Below are 24,118 nucleotides of genomic sequence, written 5' to 3' on the forward strand. Positions count from 1 at the left end.
GCAGTCAGAACGGACAAAGTACCCATCTCTCACTTTTAAATTCGTATTGGCTCCACTACCCCGCCGCCCTACCATTCCTCCGCAGAATCCAAATCGTACCTTCCTTGGATTCTTCTGCCTCGAAGTGCATGGTGTCCGGGTAGGCGGCTGCAGGGGCGACGACCGCGGACATGTACTCGCACGAGCTGGCAGCCAAAACCAGCACACAGAAAATAAAAAGGAAGGAAAGCTTCTAAAATCAAAACCTCCGCGGGGCGGGAGGGCTGGTTCTGGTGCAGGGATTTTCAGGGGGAAAGTTCTGCAAGAGTGACGAATCGCGTCTCAGCTGGGCGGCGGGAGTCCGCCCCCGGGGCCGCGCGCCCCAGCCCGTCGCAGGCGGGCGACCTGGCGGCTCGTGGCTGGGCGCACGCAGGTGGGGCTGATCTGCGGCGGGGCCCGGCAGAGGGGCGCCGGCCGCCGGGACCCAGGATGGGCCACGCCTGGGAAATCGATATGCAGGGAAGAAAAGAAAGGCACAGCTCTGTTGTTTTACATAAATCACAAATGCAGACGCGGTCAGACATGCACCTCCACCTTTAGGTTCCGTTTTTCGACGCCCATTTAACTTTCTGTTTCTTGGGGTCTTAAACGCCCAAAATGAAGGATTTTAAAGCTGCTGGGTTTTGTACATTATTTTTTTGCAATAAAGTAACGTGGATATTGGTCCACGACGCTGGAAGGACCTGGGGCACAAGCCCAGGAATGGGGGCATTTTGAAGAAAGGTGCGGGTAGGCGGGAACTCCGCCCCTTACCTTTGCACAGGAAAAGCAGACCAGAAGGCTTAGTCATTCAGTACAACCCGCATGACTTACTCAGACCTTACTCAAACCCCAACCTGGGTGCACTAAGTGCTCTGCAGTTACCCCAAAGAGCCATTTCCAGACGGAGGGGGCACCACTCTCCGAAGAATACAAGCCAAAGGCGGGGGTCGGGGTGGGGGGTGGGGGGAGGGGGCGCGGGGAGGTATTCAGGCTTCTGAAACGCTGATAGAATAAAGAGGCTGGAGAGTCCTTAGAGGAGATCTCAATTCTGCCCCCTGGTCGGGTCCACCAGCTGAGAGGAAGACGTCACAGTTTTGCGAAGCCTTAGTTTTTCCTTTGGAGAAGGGGGAACAAGAGCTGCCGCCGACATACCTGTCTTAATGGAGGAATTTGCAGAGCACTAGTTTTACTACAGATATAAGGCAACAGGTCCTCAAATAACATACCTGAAAGATCCATTAGGAAACTGTGAGAAAAGTTACATTCTTTTGATAAATTTATTTTCCAGCTGCTTTCCTTTCCATCATTTCCCTCGTTTTATACAGGCAAAAGAGAGGCTCTATAGTAAATTTAGTGAATAGGCTCTATAGTAAATATAACTTTAATGATAAGAATATACAAAAGATACAGATGTAAAGAGTCTGAATTAAGATTTAGTTCTGCCATTTATTATTTGTATGACCTTGAGTGAATTATTTAACTTCTCTGGGCCTCCCTTTCCTCATCTGGAAAAAGAGAGTTTAAAGAATATTAATTACTCCTCAGATTTATGCTGGGGATTAAATAGGGTAATATAAGCAAAAAGTGCTTTGAAAACCATAAACTCCTACACAGATTATTACAAACTACTGGACCATTAAAAGCAATTTTTTCTAAAAGATACTCTAGCGTGTTATTCCAATATTGGGTTTGAACAGGAAAAAAAAAACGTGTTTATGCGAGTCACAAGCAGTGAAGACTATTATAAATATTAATATAAGATATTAAATCACTTCCTACTGCTGAGTGATTCTATCACACCTAAGACACCCCGGCAGTATTTCATCTCAATTCCCTGAAAGGACAGGACAGAATGATGAGAGGAAGACATAGCCGGTCAGAAAGGAGAAAAGAGGAGAAACATCTGGAAAGTATCAGTATTGTAGAGCCTTCCGGAAGCTGACCTCACCAGGCTGCACCCTTCTGAAAGTCCCAGTTAATTCCAAGGTCCCCTGTGCCACACATCTGAGCTGCTAACATGCAATAACTTAGTAACTTCATTCTGTAACTTCAGACTTACCGAGGAGACATGAAGGTCATTCTGAGACACGCTCCCTCACTAGTCAGAAGCGACCTTTCCTGTCTTGTCTAAGGAATCATTCTGGAAGTCCCCCCACCCCACCCCACACACACCATCTGTCCTTTGCCCTCCCCCATGGCAGCCCAGACTTCCACAGATGTCTGCCAGGAGCCCAACAGCATCTCACCAGGGCTGTGAACTTCATAAAGATAGCTCCCATTCATCCATAATTGGAGTAAGACGCAACACCTTTTCAAGGTGATGATTATGCAAATTCACACAACCCAAAGTCCGGTCTCACCAGTCACAGGAAGGGCTCACTTTTACCCTCTTCCTTCAGAAAGTGCCCCCATAAGAGTGATTTATAAAAGGTCCTTCTGCAAGCCCAGTTACGTTCAAACCACACACGGCGTGTTAAAGTACGTGTCCTTAACGTCCGACTTGTTTTTACGCTGGGTTCACAAAAAGGCCCTCAGCTTTGCTCAGGTTAGCCAAGGAGAACAACTGCTGAGTGAACAGTTCAAGCGCTGCTGTGTCAGCCTCTTAATCCAATTTAGAATCATTTTAGCAGCTAGGTTGATCTTTGACTTTCACTGGGGTCCTCAAGAAACCTGGCAAGAAACTTCTTTTGTATTTAAATGTAGCCCAGCAGTCACCTTGAGGAACAAAGTCCCGATCTAGCTCCAGTGCAAGGCAGGCTCGGTTTATTTTGTGAGTGTATCTTAGCCTCTCTCCATCTTGTCCTATCTTCCTCCAAAACCACTCTTCTTTAGGATCCAAATTTCCAGATAGTCTATGACTTCCCCATGTGAAAGCATCTGCGTCCTTCTCAGAAGTTTTATAGACCTCTGTTTTACTATTTGGAAGCATTTATTCCTTTGTTTTGTGGTTAACTGCAAATTTATCTAAATTTCCTTAACCACCTAAAAGGAGAAACCAGCTGACTGTATTAGTAAAATAAGGTATGAGTTCAGTGTCTGCCTCTAATTAGCTCTTTCTGACTTCTCACTTCACTCCTCTGAACTACAACTGTATAATATGTAACATCAGAATGTCAGTTAAAATTTTGTATTTTGTACATGTTCTATGAAATCATCAGAAAAACTGTCCAGAGCTTTCTATGTTTATTTTTTCCACAACACTCTCTGTATAGTAGCCTAAAAATAGTAGCTTACCTACGTTCGTGTAGGTAAGAGCTTAGTTGCTTAGTCATGTCTGACTCTCTACGGCCCCATGGACTGTAGCCAACCAGGCTCCACTGTCCATAGAAATTTCCAGGCAAGAATACTGAAGCGCGTTGCCATTTCCTCCTCCAGGGGATCTTCCCAACCCAGGGATCGAACCCACATCTCCTAAGTCTCCTGGGTTGGCAGGTGGATTCTTTACCACTAGCACACCACCTGAGTTAAAATGCAAGCTAAGAATCTGAGATCCTTGAGTCAGGAAGATCTTCTGGAGGAGGAAATGGCAACCCATTCCAGTGTTCTTCCTGGGAGATCCCATGGAAAGAGGAGCCTGGTGGGCTACAGTCCATTGGGCTGGCAAGAGTCAGACAGGACTTAGCTACACCATCACCGCCAAGATTCTGGTAGTTTTTGTCTTTCTTTTTTTTCAATCAGTCATTACCAAATATTTACATGAGTCAGATGTAAAAGAACTCTGCTCACCTGGAGCTTCCTGGCAAATTTTGGTAATTTTGATCACAGACTTGGAGTTCACCCTTCCAAGTGACCTTGGTTCTAAGGAAGATATTAACACCACCTCTCAACTGAACTTTATCGTACAACAGCAGAAACATCTTCTTTTAAATTATGCATCAATAAAGCTGTTGGAAAAATGCCTGGGCTTTGGGCCTTTTCCTTACATCCGCCCAGATGTCTGCCAAGAACAGGGAAGGTCAGCAAGTGTTCAGACTTAGAAGAGAAGACCAGCAGAATTGGGAAGAGAAGGTACAATTCAATCAGGATGAACCACACTCTGCTCACATTAGAGAATGTGGTAAGTTCTCTGCAGCGAAAAAGACTAAGCATCTCTGTCAATTTGTATAGACCTATAGCTTCTAGCCCTGGAGAAGGGAATGGCTAGTACTACAGCATTCTGGCCTGGAGAATTCCATGGACTGTATAATCCATGGGGTCGCAAAGAGTTGGACACAAGTGAGTGACTTTCACTTAGAGCTTCTAGGTCTAAGAATTCCATACCAAAAAAAAAAAAAAAGGTAATTTTATAGATATTTTTATTTCTGCCTTGCTGACAGGCTGAATCTATACAAACAACATTTGAGTCAGTGAGGGGGGAGGTGAAAAAGAGTTGTTTACTTAGTATAAAAAGTGGCTTTCTCCTATTTGACTTTGCAGCTTTCCTCATCTATTCTTGTATTATTTATGTCTACTCCCTCGAGAGTCTTTACAGGCTTCCATGCTCTATATATAAAGTTGGCTTTCAGTCCCTCTCCTCACAGAGGGACCTGTGTTCTTGGCCTCATCTGGTTGTGACTGCGGGCTCTGCATCCTTCTTAACCTCCTTAGACATCTTGCACTTAACCTTCCAAAAGGAGTGGGGCTAATTGGGTATCTCACCGGAGTCCCTGCCTAGCCCAAGTGATCTCACTCTTCATACCTTAAGAAAGTTTGATTTACCAAACGTGGAGAAAGGGCCACTCAAATGACAGTGGAAATCTCTCACATAACTTCTCAGGAGCCCAAGCCCTGAGCCTCAAGTGACCTCCTGCTTACGCATTGCTGGTACTGGGATAAGGCAGGGGAGGTTGGGAGGCAGGACAGAAGTGCTATGAGTCAAGGAAGAAGGCTCACAATGAGTGCTGAGTCAAACGATGGGGAAAAGCTGCCTCCCAGGGGCCGTGCCTGGGAGTCAGAAGTTTGTTCTGTGTAAACCCTCTTTTCAGTCTTCCCTATGGCTTTTTCCTTAAATCCTCCAGGCTCACTACCGCTCTGGGTGTGAGTGGATAATTCTGAGGAAATGAGAAGTGCTGACATCTGGGGTGAGCAGACACAGGGAGAAAACAGTACATCTGGGAGGCACTTGTCTCCTAGGCTCTCATTGTTTGCTTTTCTTTTTCTCCTAAGAAATCTTTCTTAGGAGAAAAGTAAAAACTTTTAGCAGATGATGAAACACACACACACTCAAAATCAGGTCTGAAAATATTACCTGAAGAATTTATGACTTTGGATCTTTCTTTTGTAATACTTAGCTAGGATGCCTTGCATTTACTATGCCTTGCATAGGCTTTATGCAGACTTCCCAATTAGCTCCCTTGGATCATCATACTCATTTTACAGACATGTAATTAAAGAAAGGGAGGCTATACAATTTGCTCAAGGTCACAAAACTAGGTAATAATGTTCTTGAGACCACAGTAGATGCAGACCAGGCCTCCTGTCTTCTATATCCAGACTTTCTCACTCTATTAAACTACTCATGTAAAATTCAAGACCTTTATTTTGCAGAGGAGTAATTCAAAGTTTGCTGTACTGGGAGATTCTCAAAGAGTTTGAGTTGGTCATGATTCTAGGGTGGAATGCTCAGATGGGTCTGTTCACAGGCTTAGATCACAGCCTCAAATCAAAATATCCCATTCCTGATATTCAATGCTTTAAATAAGCCATAAGTTTAATAGCTTCTATTTATTCAGCTACATGAAACTACAAATACTATTTTTTTTAATTAAAAGTTCAGTCAAGACCCCAACGAAACTCCCTTGGATGTAAGGCTGCCAGAAGCAGGGCAAAGAAAACCAGACTCAGTTCGGGAGACCTGGGCCTGATTACCATAAACCCAGTAAGCACTATCTCACTGACAATAGGATTTGATTTTTCTCTTCATTCTTCTATCACTTTTCTTCTAAAATCTGCAAGCCATTTAGCCTCTCTGAGCTTCTGTTTGCCCATCTGTAAAATGGGAATAATGCCACTTGTTCCACAAAGTAGTAAAAATAAAAATGAGTCATAAATGTGATGAAGCACTGAAAATCATGAAATCCCCCTAGTCACTTTCATGAATAAGGCCAGATTATTTTAGGTGGTGGAGCATCCATTTGGAAGCCCTAAATGCTGACTGTACAGAAGTTCCACATAGGTGTGGGTGATTTAATGTGTGTGGTCCAGTGATTACATCCCTGACTTATCTTCAGAAAAGGAACAGGAGGAAAAATGATCAATGATCATAGTCACAGAAACTCAGACTGGGAAGTAAACTTACAGGTCACTTATTCTAATCCTCTACTGGCTGTGAAGCCATCTCCTGGACGCATCACAGGCAGCAAGCCTTCATCCAGACTCTCCTTGATTACTTCTATTAACAGAGACTCACAGCCTTAACAAAGCCCTACTTCCTCTCTAGTCATTAGAAAGTTCCTCTTATCATGAACTGAAATTCATGTTTAAGGGCAGTGATATTCCAATTACTTCCACCCTAACTACTGCTTTTACCACTTACATCAAGGAAACAATTTTATGATAAGATAAACAAAAATTTTCTTTTTCCACTGCCTAATGGAGACCCCCTCATGTTGGCTAGCGATTGCAGTTGAATGCAATGTGAGACAGTTATGCAACTTTCCAGGGCTGGCCACACATCTGCTATTGATTATCATGAAGAATTCAGAAGTAAGCAGCTTTGCTTAAGGCAGCAGCAGTGACAATCTCTTTCTCTCCCGTGTGTTCACTCTACTCTAAGGAGGTAGAAAAGGCGGCCAAGACAGGGAGGGTAATGGCCCTGCTTGATCCCAACAAGCAGTTATGAACTTTATTTGAGTTTCTGAACAACATTTGAAATCCACAAGAAAACAGAAGTAGTGCTCATATGTGGAATCTGGACCACAGACTCCTGTTCGGATATCTGTTTGAAAGTCTAATCCACTCCAAGGTGTCATACTCGGCTTTTAATAGTGAGTTTCTGACATGGGTAGAATCTCTGTCAAGTTAATATTTTTGCCAACCCATCACTGCTTAAGAGACAGAAAACACCAGGAGATGAAGCTACAGGGCTAGACAGGCTTGCCCACTGAAAGCAGCCAAGGTTAAAACTCAGCCTACAAACTTAGCAGGAGGTGAAAACGTGAACCAAAACAGAACTTATCCAAACAGTGTTTCGGGGGAAAAGGGAAGGCTGTTTTGCAGGTAGCACTGAAAGGCATGGATCAGAAGTTTGTCCTTTTGAATGGGTCAGCTTACCAAACTTCAGTTATTCAGCTTTTCTTTAAAGAAAAGTTATACAGAAACATGTATCAATTATGATTCACAAAATTGTTAAACATCACCAAAATGAATGATTCTTCTGGGAAACCAATAGCATGAACAGTATGCCTGCCTACCTACCTATATAAGGTCGTATTAAGTCCACCCATTTTCTAGACTTCCCTGGTGGCTCAGATGGTAAACTGAGGAACTTGACACTTTCACTTTTCTGTTTCTACTAGAACATAAAGAAAAGTGAAAGTAAAGTCGCTCAGTCGTGTCCAACTCTTTGCGACCCCATGGACTGTAGCCTGCCAGGCTCCTCTGTCCATGGGATTCTCCAGGCAAGAATACTAGAGTGGGTAGCCATTCCCTTCTCCAGGGAATCTTCCTGATCCAGGGATTGAACTCGGGTTTCCTGCATTGCAGGCAGACTCTTTACCATCTGAGCTATCAGGAAGCCAAAAGCTTTTTTTAAAAAAACACTAACTTTTTAACATTCTTCCCTTGTGGTTCAGTTGGTAAAGAATCCACGTGCAATGTGAGAGACCTGGGTTGATCCTTTGGTTGGGAAGATCCCCTGGAGAAGTGAAAGGCTACCCACTCCAGTATTCTGGCCTGGAGAATTCCTTGGACTCTATAGTCCATGAGGTCACAAAGAGTCAAACACGACTGAGTGTCTCACTGAGTTCACTCACATACATGCATACATACATAACTATCTCAATAGAATTTTTACTATTGAATTCAGCAAAGTCCTCTTGAATGGCATTCAACTTTCTCAATTTCAACTATGTACCATCAGCCCAAAACAGACAGAGGAAGAGAGGAAATAACAATCTAAATGGTCCATCAGCCACCAGTGAGTGATTTTATGCTGCAGAGTAAGCATGGGACAGAGATAGGACTTTGCTGTTCCCTCCCTGAGCCTTGTCTCAGCATTGCCTCTTACACTGAGCGTCTTATGCATACTGATGATGAATGCTGTAGCTAAGGCTATGGATTTTTTCATGTCAAAGAGCCTCGGAAGACAAGGCAACTATTTCATCCAGTCCTAAAGAAACAGGAACCTGCTCCAATGCTAGAGGAAATGCTTACTGTAAGTCCTATACTTACTGGAAGACAGTATGTTAAGTCTCCAATCTGGTAACTTCCTGAAAGATCTTCTGAAGTAATACTGACCCTGTACAATTTTTACACTACACATGACTCTTCTGTATTCTTAAGCAAATTAGTACCTTAGATTCTCATATATGAGAGTGATGTGGTCAGAGTTGGTTAAAGAGTCTCACGTTTTTAGCCCTGAGATCTTCAAATTGTGCCATGGTGCCTGAGAGCACTACAGCAAACTCACAGGGGTGTTACAGGATACTTTAAATTTTTGAGGAAGACATAGCATTATTCAATGTCTCTCAGACACTGCATAAACTACTAGTTCAAGCCAGTTCATTGCCTAACATTAGACTGTAATACATTTCTTTTGATGTCATTTCTGTGCAAAGCTAGGTTGTTGGCAGTTGCTATACTAAAAAGCAAATATTATCTGAAAAGTAACATGAAAGAAGAAATGAGGGTAGTGGATCCAATTTGATTTTAAGAAGTTATGAGGTGGCCAGTTATCAGTTTATTGTCTCATGGCTCCAATTCACCTTTCATTCATGCGTGCATGCTCAGTCCTGTCTGACTGTTTGCGATCCCATCGACTGTAGCCCACCAGGCTCCTCTGTCCATGGGATTCTCCAGGCAAGAATACTGGAGTGGGCTGCCATTTCCACCATCAGGGGATCTTCCTGACCCTGGGATCAAACCTGCATCTCCTGTATCTCCTGGATTGGCAGGTGGATTCTTTACCACTGAGCCACCTTACCTGCTCTGAAAAAATAAAGATGAGGCTTTAGAGATTTTTTATTTTGCAGCTGGTGCTATCCTAAGCTTTGTCACTGGAGTGCCGTGGAGAGACAGTACAGGAAGAAGGGCTTTTGCTTCCTGGTTCTGGTGTGCTCTGGCTGCAAGCTGCCACAAGCACGCATGACTTCTCCAGCCCCCAGTTCGTGTAATCCAGGCACCTTCTGCAAAACCTGGCTCCTGCTGTACATGGTGGTCAGCAACAACCAGCCTCCAGCAGCTTCTGCTGGCATCCCCCTTAGGGAGTTTTGTGGCAGAGCACCTTCAGTGAAAAACCTCCCCATGAACGGATTTCCTCAGCATCCTAGAGGACGGATTTCCAGCAAGTTCTACCTGCACAGCACTGCTGTGACTTCTCTGCCACTCAAGGAGCCAAGGCCAGTCACCTTCTCTCCAAGGTCTAGAGTAGGAGAGAGAGGAAGTTTGGGTTTGGTGCCCTGTTTCAAGCCCACGGGACGGGGCTGCTTTTTATATTTGCTATCCCCCTATTCTTTAGAGTTCTCTTCCTAACAGCCAGCCCTCAGCAAAATTAATATTTATTTAACTTTTTTTATTAGTATTTTCAATTATGGTAAAATGCACGTCATATAAAAGTACCACCATCTTGATCACTTTTTAGCTATACAGTTCAATAGGATTAAGTACACATACTTTGTTGTTCCAGCCTCACCACCATCCATCTCCAGAATGCTTTTCCTCTTGAAAATGGAAACTCTATACTCATTAAACACTAACTCCCCCTTCTCCCCTCTCCTCAGCCCTTGGCAATCATCATCCTATGCTTTCTTTCTGAATCTGACTACTCTAGGTACTCCATATACATGGAATTACAGAGTATTTGTCTTTTCTGTGACTGGTTTATTTCACTAAGTTAATATCCTCAAGATCCATCCATGTTGGAGCAAGTGTCAGAATTTCATTCGTGTTTAAAACTGAATGATACTCCATTGTGTGTATATACCATGATTTGTTTCTTCCTTTCAACCATCGATGGACACTTGGATTGCTTCTACCTTTTGGCTATTGTGAATAATGCTGCTATAACCATGGGTATACAAATACATGCTCAAGTCTCTGCTTTCCATCCTCTTGGGTACACATCCAGAAATGGAAACTGTTTGGTCATAACGGCAGTTCAGTGGTAAAGAATCCGTCTGCCAAGCAGGAGATGCGGGTTCAAGCCCTGGATTGGGAAGATACCCTGGAGAAGGAAATGGCAACCCACCGCAGTATTCTTGCCTGGGAAATCTCACGGACAGAGGGGCCTGGCAGGCTACAGTCTATAGGGTCGCAAACAGTCAAGGCATGACTTACTGAATAAACAAGAAGATGGTAATTCTACTTTTAAGTTTTTAGGAGCTGCCATACTGTTTCACTAGCTAGCATTTCTTTATATCACATGTTCCTACTCAGATTATCATGTGGTTTATCTCCTGACTGGATCCTGACTGAAACACGCAAGGCCCAACAGATGCACCCATTCCATCAGTAAGTAACCGGTAAAGAATGAAATAAAAATATTATTTCTGAACATTTCAATTTATGTGTATTTTCACATGCCTACAAAGTTATTAGTACATGAATACTTATTAAGTAATTGGGACCTAACACGTCACAAGTGAAACTGTTAGATACCTCTTGTGTCCTGGGAATGACATGAAACAATTCCTGAGACACTGTGGGTTCCACAAGTGAAGCTGTTGGGAACCTTTGCTCCCACCTATGTGTTTCTAGCTACTCTCAGCAACTGTCTGCCTGGAAGGTTCCTTAGGCTCATCTTGGAAGGATACTCATCTAGGGAGAATCCTTATACTTGACGGTATAGATAGATCCCTTCCCTGCTCCCAACATCCTGGTTTTCTTCAGAATATTACATTTGTGCTTACTTAGACAATGGTAGCTAGAAACTTATGACTATCAGTGACTTATGCTGCATTGTGGCCCCTTCTTTCTTTTTGGAAAAAAGCATTTATTTATTTGCTTTTGGCTGTGCTGGGTCTTCACTGCAGCACGCAGGCTTGCTTTAGTTGTGGCGAGTGTACAGCACTCTGGCTGTGGTGCTTGGACTTCTCATTGCAGCAGCTTCTCTGCTTGCAGAGCCCAGGCTCTAGAGAACACAGGCTCAGCAGCTGTGGAGCTTGGGCTTCATTGCCCCGTGGCATGTGGGATCTTAACATTGGCAGGTGTTAACCACTGGACCTCCGTGGAAGTCCCTCTTCTTTCTTTTTCTTTTTACTGTTCCCTTATTTCTCATCTCACTAAGTCCCACCGTCTAAATGTTTCCTGAAGAGGCCTTTCCCCCGCTGCTCCCACAGCTGTTAGTCTGTCATCTCGAGCTAGTATTATCTAACAGACTCAAGCTGGTCTCCCTTAAATGAGACCACGGGTTGAGAATTCAAATGCCCACTGAGGCTAGAAATACAACAATTCGTACCTGCCACAGTCCCTGCCCCGTGAAGGCAGCTGAGCTAAGCAGGCTGTGAGCCAGGTGCCCTAGGACACAGCTGGAACACTGACCTCTCCCTCACAACGAAAGCACTGCTGATGCAAGTGCATGTAAATGACACTGTTGGTGGCAAAATCCTGAGTGCCGCCCCCCAGAGACAGATAGATATGAATGATGTGAAAAGCAAGTAATCGTTCAGAAACTCTGACACTTGTTCTCAGTAACTGGAAATTACTGGAAACAAACCTTAAGACACATCACGACATCGTGTGCAGCCATGCTGTTGGAACAAGGCTTCAGGTCTACTTTTTCTGCTCTGTTACACTGTTTTTTTTTTTTTTCTTTTCTTTTTACCCCAAAGCCTAGCTCGGGTCTCAATCCCTCCATAAAGCTTCAGTAGGAGCGCACAGTGAACTTCAACTTTCACTGTGAACTTCTAACACAAAGTCATTGTTCGTTGTCTCTGAGGCAGATTTGTAAGCTATTTGGAACAGAAGATTGTATCTTGTGGGCTTTTTTTTTTTTCCTTTCTAGAGAATAGAATATGTTGGATTCTATAAATGCACTATACAACTAATAAAACAATCATTTACTCATTTCATAATATTGAATCATGACAACATATAGGAATAAGCCTAATTTCTCCTTATCCTGAAAGTATGTTACAAGGAACTGTGTACATAAATATCTGTTATCTTCAAAGACAGAAAACAAGAAAATTTGCATTGCATCTGGAGAACTGAGGCTGTTAATCTGCAACAATCCAAAACTCTACCAGATAAGGAGCCAAGAAGAAAATAATTCTGACAGCTGCAAGCCTTCTGTTTTACAAACTGCACAGAATGGATGTACTTCCTCTTAACATTCTCATAAACAGAGAGTGCTGAGCAAATGCAAACTGCCCCAGTAGAAGCCACTGGGGTGTAGGCTTCAACTAATGAATTGTTCTTATCTTTACAGAGGCAACCTCACTAGCCCCCTATCAAACCCACCACAGTTGTCCTTGGAGCCACGAATAAGATGGATTGAACAAAATTCCACTTCAGGTGATGGAATTTCCAGGGCCAGCAAGGTACAAGCAGAAGCTGCCCACTCGCAAAGAGCAGCGGCCTTAAATTCTTCAGAGTGAGAACACTGTTTCCTTTAAGAACTAACATCCAGCACTGGGCCACCTGAATATATATACTAATAAAGTCAGATGGAAATTCCAGACACCTCTTTTACTCAAGGCATGAACTCCTCACAGGCGATCAACATTCTATTAAGCAAGCCTCTTAGGAACATGCTTTCCCTCAGAGGCTGTTTGCATTTACAACATGCTACGTTTTTCTAAGGCCAATTTGGGATCCATGGTTGCACAATATGTAATTAATTTTGTCACCTATCTTCTTAATGGATCAAACTCGCCCATGAATGAAAAGGCAGCACCTTGGTGGTTCCAAATATCCTGTTAGCTGGACCAGAAGAAGGAGAGTATATCCTCCTTGGCCATAGACCCACATTCGGAACCAGCAATGCAGTTTAGTAGCAAGCAATTTATGTGTTTAAATGAAGCTTATTTCTTAATATCATTAGCTAATAAGTGTAGTTTATCAAGCACCTACAATGTGCTAGGTATTATGCCATGCACTTGACAGAGCATATCTCTGCTCCTACTGCACCTCAGGAGGGTGAGATTTTCTAGCTCTTGAAGTGCTTCTGCATACATCATTGTTGATCCTCATAATAATCCTGTAAGCAAGGAATCTTCTGATGAAGATGTTGTTGTTCATTTGCCAAGTCATGTCTGACTCTTTGCGACCCCACGGACTGCAGCATGCCAGGCCTCCCTATCCCTAACCATCTCCCATAGTCTGCCCAACCCCCTGGACTGCAACATGCCAGGCTTCCCTGTCCCTCACCATGTCCCAGACTCTGCCCAAGTTCATGTCCATTGAGTCAGTGATGCTATCCAACCATGAGGACACAGATCCTCAGAGAAAGGAAGCAGCTGGCCCTAGGTCACTTAGCTGGGACTGAATGTGAAATGAGACTGGAATGAGGGTCCTCTGACCTCATCCCAGGCTATTTTCCTCCATCCTAGGATGTGTCTGAATGAGCAGAGCACAAATTATTATAATTCAAGGCAAATAGGCCACATGCCCCCAAAGAAGAAAGATACAGAGAGATCAGAAAGCAGAGATGATTCAGAGGTTCAGAGCCTGCCTGACTTGGAGGAAGAGGGAGCCAGATGTGAACAGCAAAGAAGTCCAGAGGCGGAACAGGTGTGATAGTGGGGAAGGTGTCTCCACTCACACACCTGAGTCTGAGGTCTGAGCACCCAGTGGGGATGGGTTCTACCAGACCAGTTTCCCAGGTGACCAAGGCTCTTCGGGGAGCGCTGCTGCTCCTCCAGCCCTCAGAGCCTTTGAAGACACAATTTCTACAACAGGTTGCATAGGCTCTCTCCTCTTCATGGAACGAAGGGTATGGAACATACTTTATTTTTTCTCTAAAAAATCGACTAGTGTTAATCACACTCTTCTGTAATACAGATAAGAGCCTACATTTTCTCACTAAACTTTCCCTCATAAATCTGTCTTTTTTCATTGTCTTTATACCTGGTCAACAATTCTTACCCGATTTTAAGAGACAAGAAGAAACATGTGATCAAGATTTCACATTCTTTTTAATTGCTCTAGAAAGCCTGTCCCAACACACAGATCTACACACAGATGTGACGCTCTGAATATAGTAGAACAATGTTTTCAGAACTGAGAGGAGGGACACGGGGTTCTAAAATCAGTAACATGAAATTGCAAATAGTTAAAATGATCTTGAAAACTTCTTAAATAACCTGAAAAGCGCAATACCATCTACACAATACTTATCAGTTCCTCTCTTAGTCTGTGTTTCTCTACAGTTGCCAATCAGACATTAAGTTCTTCCTTCATGCTGATGATAATATCATCACAACCAACTTGCCTGGTCTCCTGAAAAACGTGTTTCCCATTCTGCTGGTGGTCAGAATCCTTAAAACTCATTCTTTCCACTGGTTTCAACAACAGGTGGCCCTGACTTGTTCACCATAAGCAACACAGAGAGTTGCTGCCTGGTCATGAGTGGCTAAATGGGAATGGTAAGGATTTCCTGACACCTCTCTTCTTCTTCAGGGTCAGATGTCATATTTTACTGATGGCATCTAACAACTCCTTGACAACTTCTAATTGGAGGTCCAGGGACATAGGGAGAACCAAAGGGTGATAAAGAAAATCAGGGGCTTATCATCTATTCTATAGGAAGCTGCAGACTTTGCTGTTCAGATGTCATCTTCATTTCTGCAGTTCTTCATGCTACAAATATTTTTTGAGCATCTACTGTGTTTAGGTATAAGGTAAACAGTGTAGATAAAACCACCATGGTACCTGCTCTCACAGAGCCCACAGTACAGTGAGGGGGGAGTACAGAGGGCAGGACACTAATTAAAATACAGTAGGGCAACAGTATTTTAGAACTAACTACAAGACCTTTTAGAACTAACACCCCTAAAGATGTTCTTTTCAGTATAGGGGACTGGAATGCAAAAGTAGGAAGTCAAGAAACACCTGGAGTAACAGGCAAATTTGGCCTTGGGATACGGAATGAAGCAGGGCAAAGGCTAATAGAATTTTGCCAAGAGAACGCACTGGTCATAACAAACACCCTCTTCCAACAACACAAGAAAAGACTCTACACATGGATGGTCAACACCGAAATCAGATTGATTATATTCGTTGCAGCCAAAGATGGAGAAGCTCTATACAGTCAGCAAAAACAAGACTAGGAGCTGACTGTGGCTCAGATCATGAACTCCTTATTACCAAATTCAGATTTAAATTGAAAAAAGTAGGGAAAACCACTGGACCATTCAGGTATGACCTAAATCAAATCCCTTATGATTATACAGTGGAAATGAGAAATAGATTTAAGGGACTAGATCTGATAGATAGAGTGCCTGATGAACTATGGAATGAGGTTCATGACCTTATACAGGAGACAGGGATCAAGACCATCCCCATGGAAAAGAAATGCAAAAAAGCAAAATGGCTGTCTGGGGAGGCCTTACAGATAGCTGTGAAAAGAAGAGAGGCAAAAAGCAAAGGAGAAAAGGAAAGATATAAGCATCTGAATGCAGAGTTCCAGAGAATAACAAGAGATAAGAAAGCCTTCCTCAGGGATCAATGCAAAGAAATAGAGGAAAACAACAGAATGGGAAAGACTAGAGATCTCTTCAAGAAAATGAGAGATAACAAGGGAACATTTCATGCAAAGATGGGCTCAATAAAGGACAGAAATGGTATGGACCTAACAGAAGCAGAAGATATTAAGAAGAGGTGGAACTGTACAGAAAAAGATCTTCATGACCCAAATAATCATGATGGTGTGATCACTGACCTAGAGCCAGACATCCTGGAATGTGAAGTCAAGTGGGCCTTAGAAAGCATCACTATGAACAAAGCTAGTGGAGGTGATGGAATTCCAGGTGAGCTCTTTCAAATCCTGAAAGATAATGCTGTGAAAGTGCTGCACTCAATATGCCAGCAAATTTGGAAAACTCAGCAGTGGCCACAGGACTGGAAAAGGTCAGTTTTCATTCCAATCCCAAAGAAAGGCAATGCCAAAGATTGCTCAAACTACCGCACAATTGCACTCATCTCACACACTAGTGAAGTAATGCTCAAAATTCCCCAAGATAGGCTTCAGCAATATGTGAACCGTGAACTTCCAGATGTTCATGCTGGATTTAGAAAAGGTAGAGGAACCAGAGATCAAATTGCCAACATCCGCTGGATCATCGAAAAAGAAAGAGAGTTCTAGAAAAACATCTATTTCTGCATTATTGACTATGCCAAAGCCTTTGACTGTGTGGATCACAATTAACTGTGGAAAATTCTGAAAGAGATGGGAATACCAGACCACCTGACCTGCCTCTTGAGAAACCTATATGCAGGTCAGGAAGTAACAGTTAGATATGGACATGGAACAACAGATTGGTTCCAAATAGGAAAAGGAGTACATCAAGGCTGTATGTTGTCACCCTGCTTATTTAACTTATATGCAGAGTACATCATGAGAAACACTGGGCTGGAAGAAACACAAGCTGGAATCAAGATTGCCGGGAGAAATATCAATAACCTCAGATATGCAGATGACACCACCCTTATGGCAGAAAGTGAAGAGGAACTAAAAAGCCTCTTGACGAAAGTGAAAGAGGAGAGTGAAAAAGTTGGCTTAAAGCTCAACATTCAGAAAACGAAGATCATAGCATCTGACCCTACACTTCATGGGAAATAGATGGGGAAACAGTGGAAACAGTGTCAGACTTTATTTTTTTGGTGGGGGGGGGGCTCCAAAATCATTGCAGATGGTGATTACAGCCATGAAATTAAAAGACGCTTACTCCTTGGAAGGAAAGTTATGACCAACCTAGATAGCATGTTGAAAAGCAGAGACATTACTTTGCCAACTAAGGTCCGTCTAGTCAAGGCTATGGTTTTTCCTGTGGTCATGTATGGATGTGAGAGTTGAACTGTGAAGAAAGCTGGGCACCGAAGAATTGATGCTTTTGAACTGTGGTGTTGGAGAAGACTCTTGAGAGTCCCTTGGACTGCAAGGAGATCCAACCAGTCCATTCTAAAGGAGATCACCCCTCGGATTTCTTTGGAAGGAATGATGCTGAAGCTGAAACCCCAGTACTTTGGCCACCTCATGCAAAGAGTTGACTCATTGGAAAAGACTCTGATGCTGGGAGGGATTGCGGGCAGGAGGAGAAGTGGACGACCGAGGATGAGATGGCTGGATGGCATCACCGACTTGATGGACGTGAGTTTGAGTGAATTCTGGGAGTTGGTGATGGACAAGGAGGCCTGGCGTGCTGTGATTCATGGGGTCCCAAAGAGTCGGACACGACTGAGCAACTGAACTGAACTGAACCGTACTATTATTATTTTTTGAGACTTTACTAGTGGGAATTATTTGAGGTGTGAACTGAAGGTGAATTTTGCTAGATTTTGCATTTGTTTCTCCTTAGAGCCTGGGATCATCACCAATTTGTAAAGCAAGGACTTAAAAATTCTCAGGTGGAGGTTTGGGGACCAACCACACAGACGATTCATACTCAAAGTCCATGTGAGAATTGTCTGTGGTTACAAATTTTTAGTAAAACTTTCTCCCCTCTACTCAGTGCTGGTTTTTGAGGCAGGCAGTTCTGGCAGCCTTCTGGAATCCTGTCGCTGGTGGGCTCTGACTTTGTCAGAGCCAGCAAGTGTGTTTGCTGTTCCCTATGCCCTGCTGACTTATAAAAATAGAAGCTCTAGTTCTCCCAGTTTGTTAATGCCTTTAATGGGAAAGTTGATAAAAGTTTAATGCTGTGAGTGTGCCTCATTTTCCTGTCAGATTATAAATACATTTCAAAGTATTTTTCAAAAAAAAGAAAACGAAGATCATGGCATCTGGTCCCATCATTTCATGGGAAATAGGTGGGAAAACAGTGGAAACAGTGTCAGAGTTTATTTTGAGAGGCTCTAAAATCACTGCAGATGGTGACTGCAGCCATGAAATTAAAAGATCCTTGCTCCTTGGAAGAAAAGCTATGACCAACCTAGATAGCATATTCAAAAGCAGAGACATTACTTTGTCAACAAAGGTCCGTCTAGTCAAGGCTATGGTTTTTCCAGTTGTCACATATGGATGTGAGAGTTTGACTGTGAAGAAAGCTGAGTGCTGAAGAATTGATGCATTTGAACTGTGGTGTTGGAGAAGATTCTGAGAGTCCCTTGCACTGCAAGGAGATCCTACCAGTCCATTCTAAAGGAGATCAGCCCTGGGATTTCTTTGGAAGGAATGATGCTAAAGCTGAAACTCCACTACTTTGGCCACCTCATGCGAGGAGTTGACCCATTGGAAAAGACTCTGATGCTGGGAGGGATTGGGGGCAGGAGGAGAAGGGGACGATCGAGAATGAGATGGCTGGATGGCATCACTGACTCGATGCACGTGAGTCTGGGTGAACTCCGGGAGATGGTGATGGACAGGGAGAGTCGGACACGACTGAGCAACTGACCTGAACTGAGGACAAGTGAATAGCACAGAAGTATGGGTGCTATGAAGATTCAAAGGACAAATACCTAAATTGGACCTGCAGGAGGGAGTCATCGAAGAAGGCTTCCTGAGAGAAGTGATTTCTAAACTAAGATCTGAAGGTCGAAGAATTAGCCAAAGAAAGGGAGGTTAGGAGAGAGAAGGAGGAACAGTTCCAGGTAGAGCTAACAACATGTGTAATGGTCTACAGAGGCAAGAATAAAGGGTCAGAAAGGAAGGTTAAAGAGAAGACCAATGGACGTGATAATCACTTGGTTACCGGGATCTTTGAGAAAGACCATTTAGTAACAGAACTAGAGGTAAAAGCCACATTGCAAGGACTTGCAGAATAACCTGGTGTTAAGGTAGTGGAGAGGCTTCCCAGGTGGCGCCTGGTAAAGAACCCACCTGTCAACGCAGCAGACACACGAGATGTGGGTTTGATCCCTGGTCAGGAAGATGCCCTTGAGGAGGGCATGGCAACTTACTCCAGTATTCTTGCCTGGAGAATCGCATGGACAGAGGAGCCTGGTGGGCTAAAGTCCCCAGGGTCACAAAGAGTCAGACACAACTGAAGTGACTTAGCATGCATGCACGCACGCACGTAAGGCAGTAGAGGAAGGATTGGTGGACTATTCACTTACGGAATCCCATTGAAAAGAGTAAGTCGGGAGAGTACTCTGAGGAGAAAACACTATCAGAAGAACACAGTTTTAGCACAACTTGATTTCAGTGGTTTTGCTGAAGGAATATTTCAAGTCACAGTCTCCCACTGGCCAATACCAGACACAGGGAAGCAGGGTGCCATCAATCTCTTACAAAAACACATTTGCAATAGTTTGCATGGACTCTCACACAAGTTTCAATTACACAAATAAAAAAGAATGAAGTCAAACCTCACTCTCCAGGCTCAGTGGCTGATGCTAGCCCAGCAGGTCTTACCTGAAGCAGGGCAACAGAAAATGTTACCTCTAAGACGCCTGGGAGGCTCCCAAGCCTCAAATTATGTTCTTAGCATTACAGGAAACACTCTCATTAGAGAGGCGGTACTTTGCGCTAAACATTGCCCTGTTTTCTGTTCCTCCATTCAAGTTCTTTTAAAAATACAAGCATCCCTTGGAGGAGAGGCCCGTGGATGACGAATATCTAAAAGTAAATGAAAGACTTCCCCGATGGTCCAGTGGTTAATACTCTGTGCCTCCCTGCAGGCATGGCTTTGATCTCTGGTCAGGGAAGTTCTGCATGCTGCATGGTGTAGCCAAAAGAAAAAGCAAAGCAATTCACCAATTTCTTTGTTCCTTCACAGGGCAGGTAGCAGGAATGCAGAAATTAAGAGTGTGGGGAGGCTTGGAGGGTTGGGAAAAGAGTGAATGCAAGTTGATCCCACCCCCAACCCCACCCAGCTCACTAACCTCCTGCCTGCCTCATACCAGGAAAAGGCAAAGAGGAGTAAAACCCAGCAGACAACTTGCCAGACAGGTGTAGGACTTTCAAATGCCTAGGGTTCATTACCTTTAGTGATACAAATCCTTCTAATGAGGTAAAATATTCAGAATTGTTTAGACTGAGATTTCCACCTCTGCTTCTCTAAATTGATTCAGTCTCCCAAGGCTACTGAATGAAAGAAATTCTTTTTATCGAGGACATGGTTTCTTTTGGAGTATGTGCAATTTGTGGGTAAAAATCATGGTGGCCCACTTTACTCCAGTAATAGTTAGTTTTCTAATCTAAGGTAAAAAGGTAAAGTCTACTACAAAAACAAAAATACACAAGGCTCACATCAAGAAAATCTGGCCTCTCTGAAGCTCAGCAGACCTATCAACAACAGCTGAAGCTAGGTGGCCTATAGCCCAAGAATCACAAACTGGTAGCCTTAGGACTGAATCCAACTCACAGTTTTCTTGTGTCACGTAAGTTTTTCATCTGAACTTTCATGTCTTTAGATAAGAACTGTTCTCTGCAAGTCTGCCAGAGGCCTCAAGATTTCCAGCTGTTCATATAAAGCACTGTGAGTGCGTGTGTGAAAGCGAAAGTAGCTCAGTAGTGCTCGACTCTTTGCAACCCCATGGACTATACGGTCCATGGAATTCTCCAGGCCACAGTACTGGAGTGGATAGCCTTTCCCTTCTCCAGGGGATCTTCGCAACCCAGGGATCGAACTCAGATCTCCCACATGGCAGGCGGCTTCTTTACCAGCTGAGTGTATGTGTACTAGGTCACTTTAGTCATGTCCGACACTGTGAGAGCCCATGGACTATAGCCCACCAGGCTCCTCTGTCCGTGGGATTCTCCAGGCAAGAATACTGGAGTGGGTTGCCATGCCCTTCTCCAGGGAATCTTCCCCACCCAGGGATCAAATCTGTGTTTCATAGTCTCCTGAATTTAGCACTAATGCCACCTGGGAAGCCCATATAAAGCACTACTTAATATTTCTTGCCTAGTTCTTGTAGACATTTGAGTTTGGGACCACCGGTTTATACATAGTGCTGTTAGAAACAAACTACCTGTCCTACTAAGGCAGAGCTCAGGGCTTAACACTTAAGCATGCTGGGGTTACTGAGTAACAGGATCACTAAAAATCAATAAACCACAACAGTGTGCAGCACCCCTTGCAATCAGACTCTCAACAAAACAGGAGACTGGAACACCAGTGGGGCTCATTCATCCCAGGATAAGCCCCGTGACCATGGCTTTGAAATCACCTTAGAACAGAAGCATCTGCCACGAGTCACCGTCTGTTCTCACTGCTCCCACAAGATCCCTGACATCTGGATGTCCCAGAACACAAGCCTGGCAGCCAAAATCCGAGTCTGGCTTGGCATAGGGAACAATCCCACTATTCAGTGAGCTGTGGCTATACCGCAGCATCTGTAGGATCCAACGAACAACACTCAATTTGGAGCAATTCGCGCCCGGCGCTCAGCCAGCCAAGCCACTCGGTGGCTATTTAAGACATTTACTGCATGTAATACAGAAACTGTGCCATCCCTTGTCTGTCTGCAAGTGCAGGCAAAGAGGAGTTAGGTCCTCACCCCTAAACTCACCTCAGTTCCACATGACACTTCCCAGGCATTGAATCCAAGAATCAGAAAGCTAGTGCTCAAAAAAGCCTGTGATAGCCTCTAAATCTCCTCATTCCTCAAACTTCTTCACAAATGAGAAATTAGGCCCAGTAAGTTGATATGACCAGTCCAAAGGCTCATCACACAAGCATCTTAAAAAGGACTAGAATGTAGATCTCTGAGACCTCCACCATGAGGGTGTCCTGTCTGTGATCAGCCCCTCGAGGCAGCCTCCGTGTCCTTCTGCAGCCCAGCCCAGGGTTCCTGGACTTGACTTCTGTGACCCATGTGGGCAGCCTAGTTCGAGGTCATCACTAGGGTTTGGGTCAAAGCTCTCTGGTAATAAAGGGGTTCCCCTGCTTTGATAGGCCCTCTGTGCATAGATTCCCCTGGGGATATGGCAGGGAATACTGGCTGGTTGGAGAGTAGAATGCTATACCCTAGCCACAGAGCTCATCTACAAAGACAAACTGGTACTTCTTTTAATCCAACTTACTCATCACAAAAGTGCTGTTTTCTCTACCTCACCATGACTTTCACTCTCTCAAGAGCCCTCTGAATGTTGCCCCAGCCCCATAACCTGCCCTAGACAGCCATTCTCCTGGGGCTCTCATCTAGAGTAAACTAAAGGAAATTCCTTACAACCAATTGCCCTGTTTTGTTTACTTGAGTGCAGCTTCAAAGTCTTTACATTATCCAGAGCCCAGCAATATCAATTAAAATAGATAAAATAATAAAATATGATAATTAAGCTCCTATCTGAAAAGTGTAAGGGTATTCTTTACAGGAACATATGGATTTACTACACTGCTTTTTTATTTAAGTATTAATATATTTATTCAAACATGTATTGACACATGGTTTATAGTGGCAAAAGAACATCCCTAAGGAGGAGCAGATGAACAAAATATACATCACGAAATATCAAGCAGCTATTTAAAAGATAGTAACAACAGTAATTAACATTGAGGGGCTTTCATGAAATATTTTCATGGGTGCGTAATTGATGCACAAAAGTGTATTACAATGATTAAAAAAAAATTTATATTGGACTCCAGTGACCTGTGGGAGCCTATAATTACTATAGGTTGAAGGGCTGCCTGTAATTAATTTTCTCTGTTCCTATTCTCATTGTTCAGCGTTTACCAGGCCAGGTCTGGGGGTGAGACTGTCCCTCTCTGACCTGCAGTGCTATTATGGTTCACGGAGTTTGCGTCCTTGTTCTCCCTGAGAGCATCTATCCATTCGTCATTGGGTGGGGGAAGAGGTCAGCAAGCCAATACGCGGGGCTCCATTTGCTGTATTAGACCACAGCCAGTCACCAAATAAGAAGCAACAGGGAAAAAATAACACAGTGAAAGGAAGCCCGTGGAGGAGACACTGTGGCCGACTCGCCATGGCTTCCATCCCTCCATCCTTGTGGAGCAGCACACTGTTTGAGGGAGAAACTGACCCCAGCCCCCAGCTCTCAGGTTCAGCCCTGACCATTTCCACCCAGTCTAGTGATCCCATCCCCCTCACCACAAAAAGACTGGTTTAGGCAACCCAAGCCTAAAGCCAGTCAACACAGGACATTTCTTAGTCGATAAACTGGTTTAAGATTGGGCACCTGGCTGAGTTTGGGTCAGTGAGACATCACACATATGCTGGGGGCTTCTGGGAAAGGTCACTCTGATAGAGTTTTCAAAAGCCAGTTCTCTCTGCTTCTGGACAGTGGATTGTGGGCACGCAGTTAGGATTGCTGAGGACATTTAACCAGCATGAAAGAAGTCAGCTGAGGATGAGACCCAACCACAGGAGGCAGATTGGGGAAAAAAATAGTGGGTTCTGGACATCACAGGACTGCTAAATCAAATCTCATTCCAGTATGTAGCTAATAAAAAGTCCACTTTGTTATGAGCCAGTCTAAACTAGGGTTCCTTTTTTGCACAAGAAGAACCATAACGGGTATAAAATTCTAGGCAGTGAATGAGGAGCATGCTCATTAACAGACAACATACACAAGTTATGAAATACCATGTTTGGCAAAAAGAGACAACGTGAAAGAGAAAGCACTATGCAAACAAACATAAATGCAGGATAAGATGGTGCTGTAAATTTCACACTACCTGTAATGGGAGCTTCGTTTTAGAAGAAAAGAAATGAAAGAAGGGGGACAGAGTTAGTGATGAATTAGTGCCTCCACAAGATGGCACAACCTTATGCAAGACCTCACGTTCCGGGCACAAGACACAAGCCACGTGTGATGATGCAGACAACAGTACAAGGCCATTCTCCTCTAGACTTAGCACCGGCCCAACCTTCATCAGAAAGCGCTATTAGAGGGCTTGGC

At 43.8% G+C, this 24,118-nt stretch overlaps 1 protein-coding gene across 8 annotated transcripts in view; it reads right to left on the bottom strand.

The window, feature by feature from the left end:
• The window catches only part of TNFAIP8 (TNF alpha induced protein 8), a 144,315-nt gene that overhangs the window by 45,875 nt on the left and 74,322 nt on the right, over positions 1-24,118 (bottom strand). The window contains exon 1 of one of the 8 annotated variants that reach the window (XM_069591704.1): positions 2,268-2,617. The exons of 4 other annotated variants lie outside the window; for them this stretch is intronic. In XM_069591704.1, the coding sequence (XP_069447805.1) occupies positions 2,268-2,304 (37 nt within the window). In that variant the 5' untranslated portion in view covers positions 2,305-2,617. Of the gene's footprint in view, positions 1-99; positions 2,618-24,118 lie in introns of those variants that run through there. 3 more of the 8 variants (XM_069591707.1, XM_069591709.1, XM_069591703.1) reach the window with 3 other exon arrangements.

Source organism: Ovis canadensis, chromosome 5 (genome assembly GCF_042477335.2).
Source record: "Ovis canadensis isolate MfBH-ARS-UI-01 breed Bighorn chromosome 5, ARS-UI_OviCan_v2, whole genome shotgun sequence".
In the NCBI taxonomy this organism is placed as follows: Eukaryota; Metazoa; Chordata; class Mammalia; order Artiodactyla; family Bovidae; genus Ovis; species Ovis canadensis.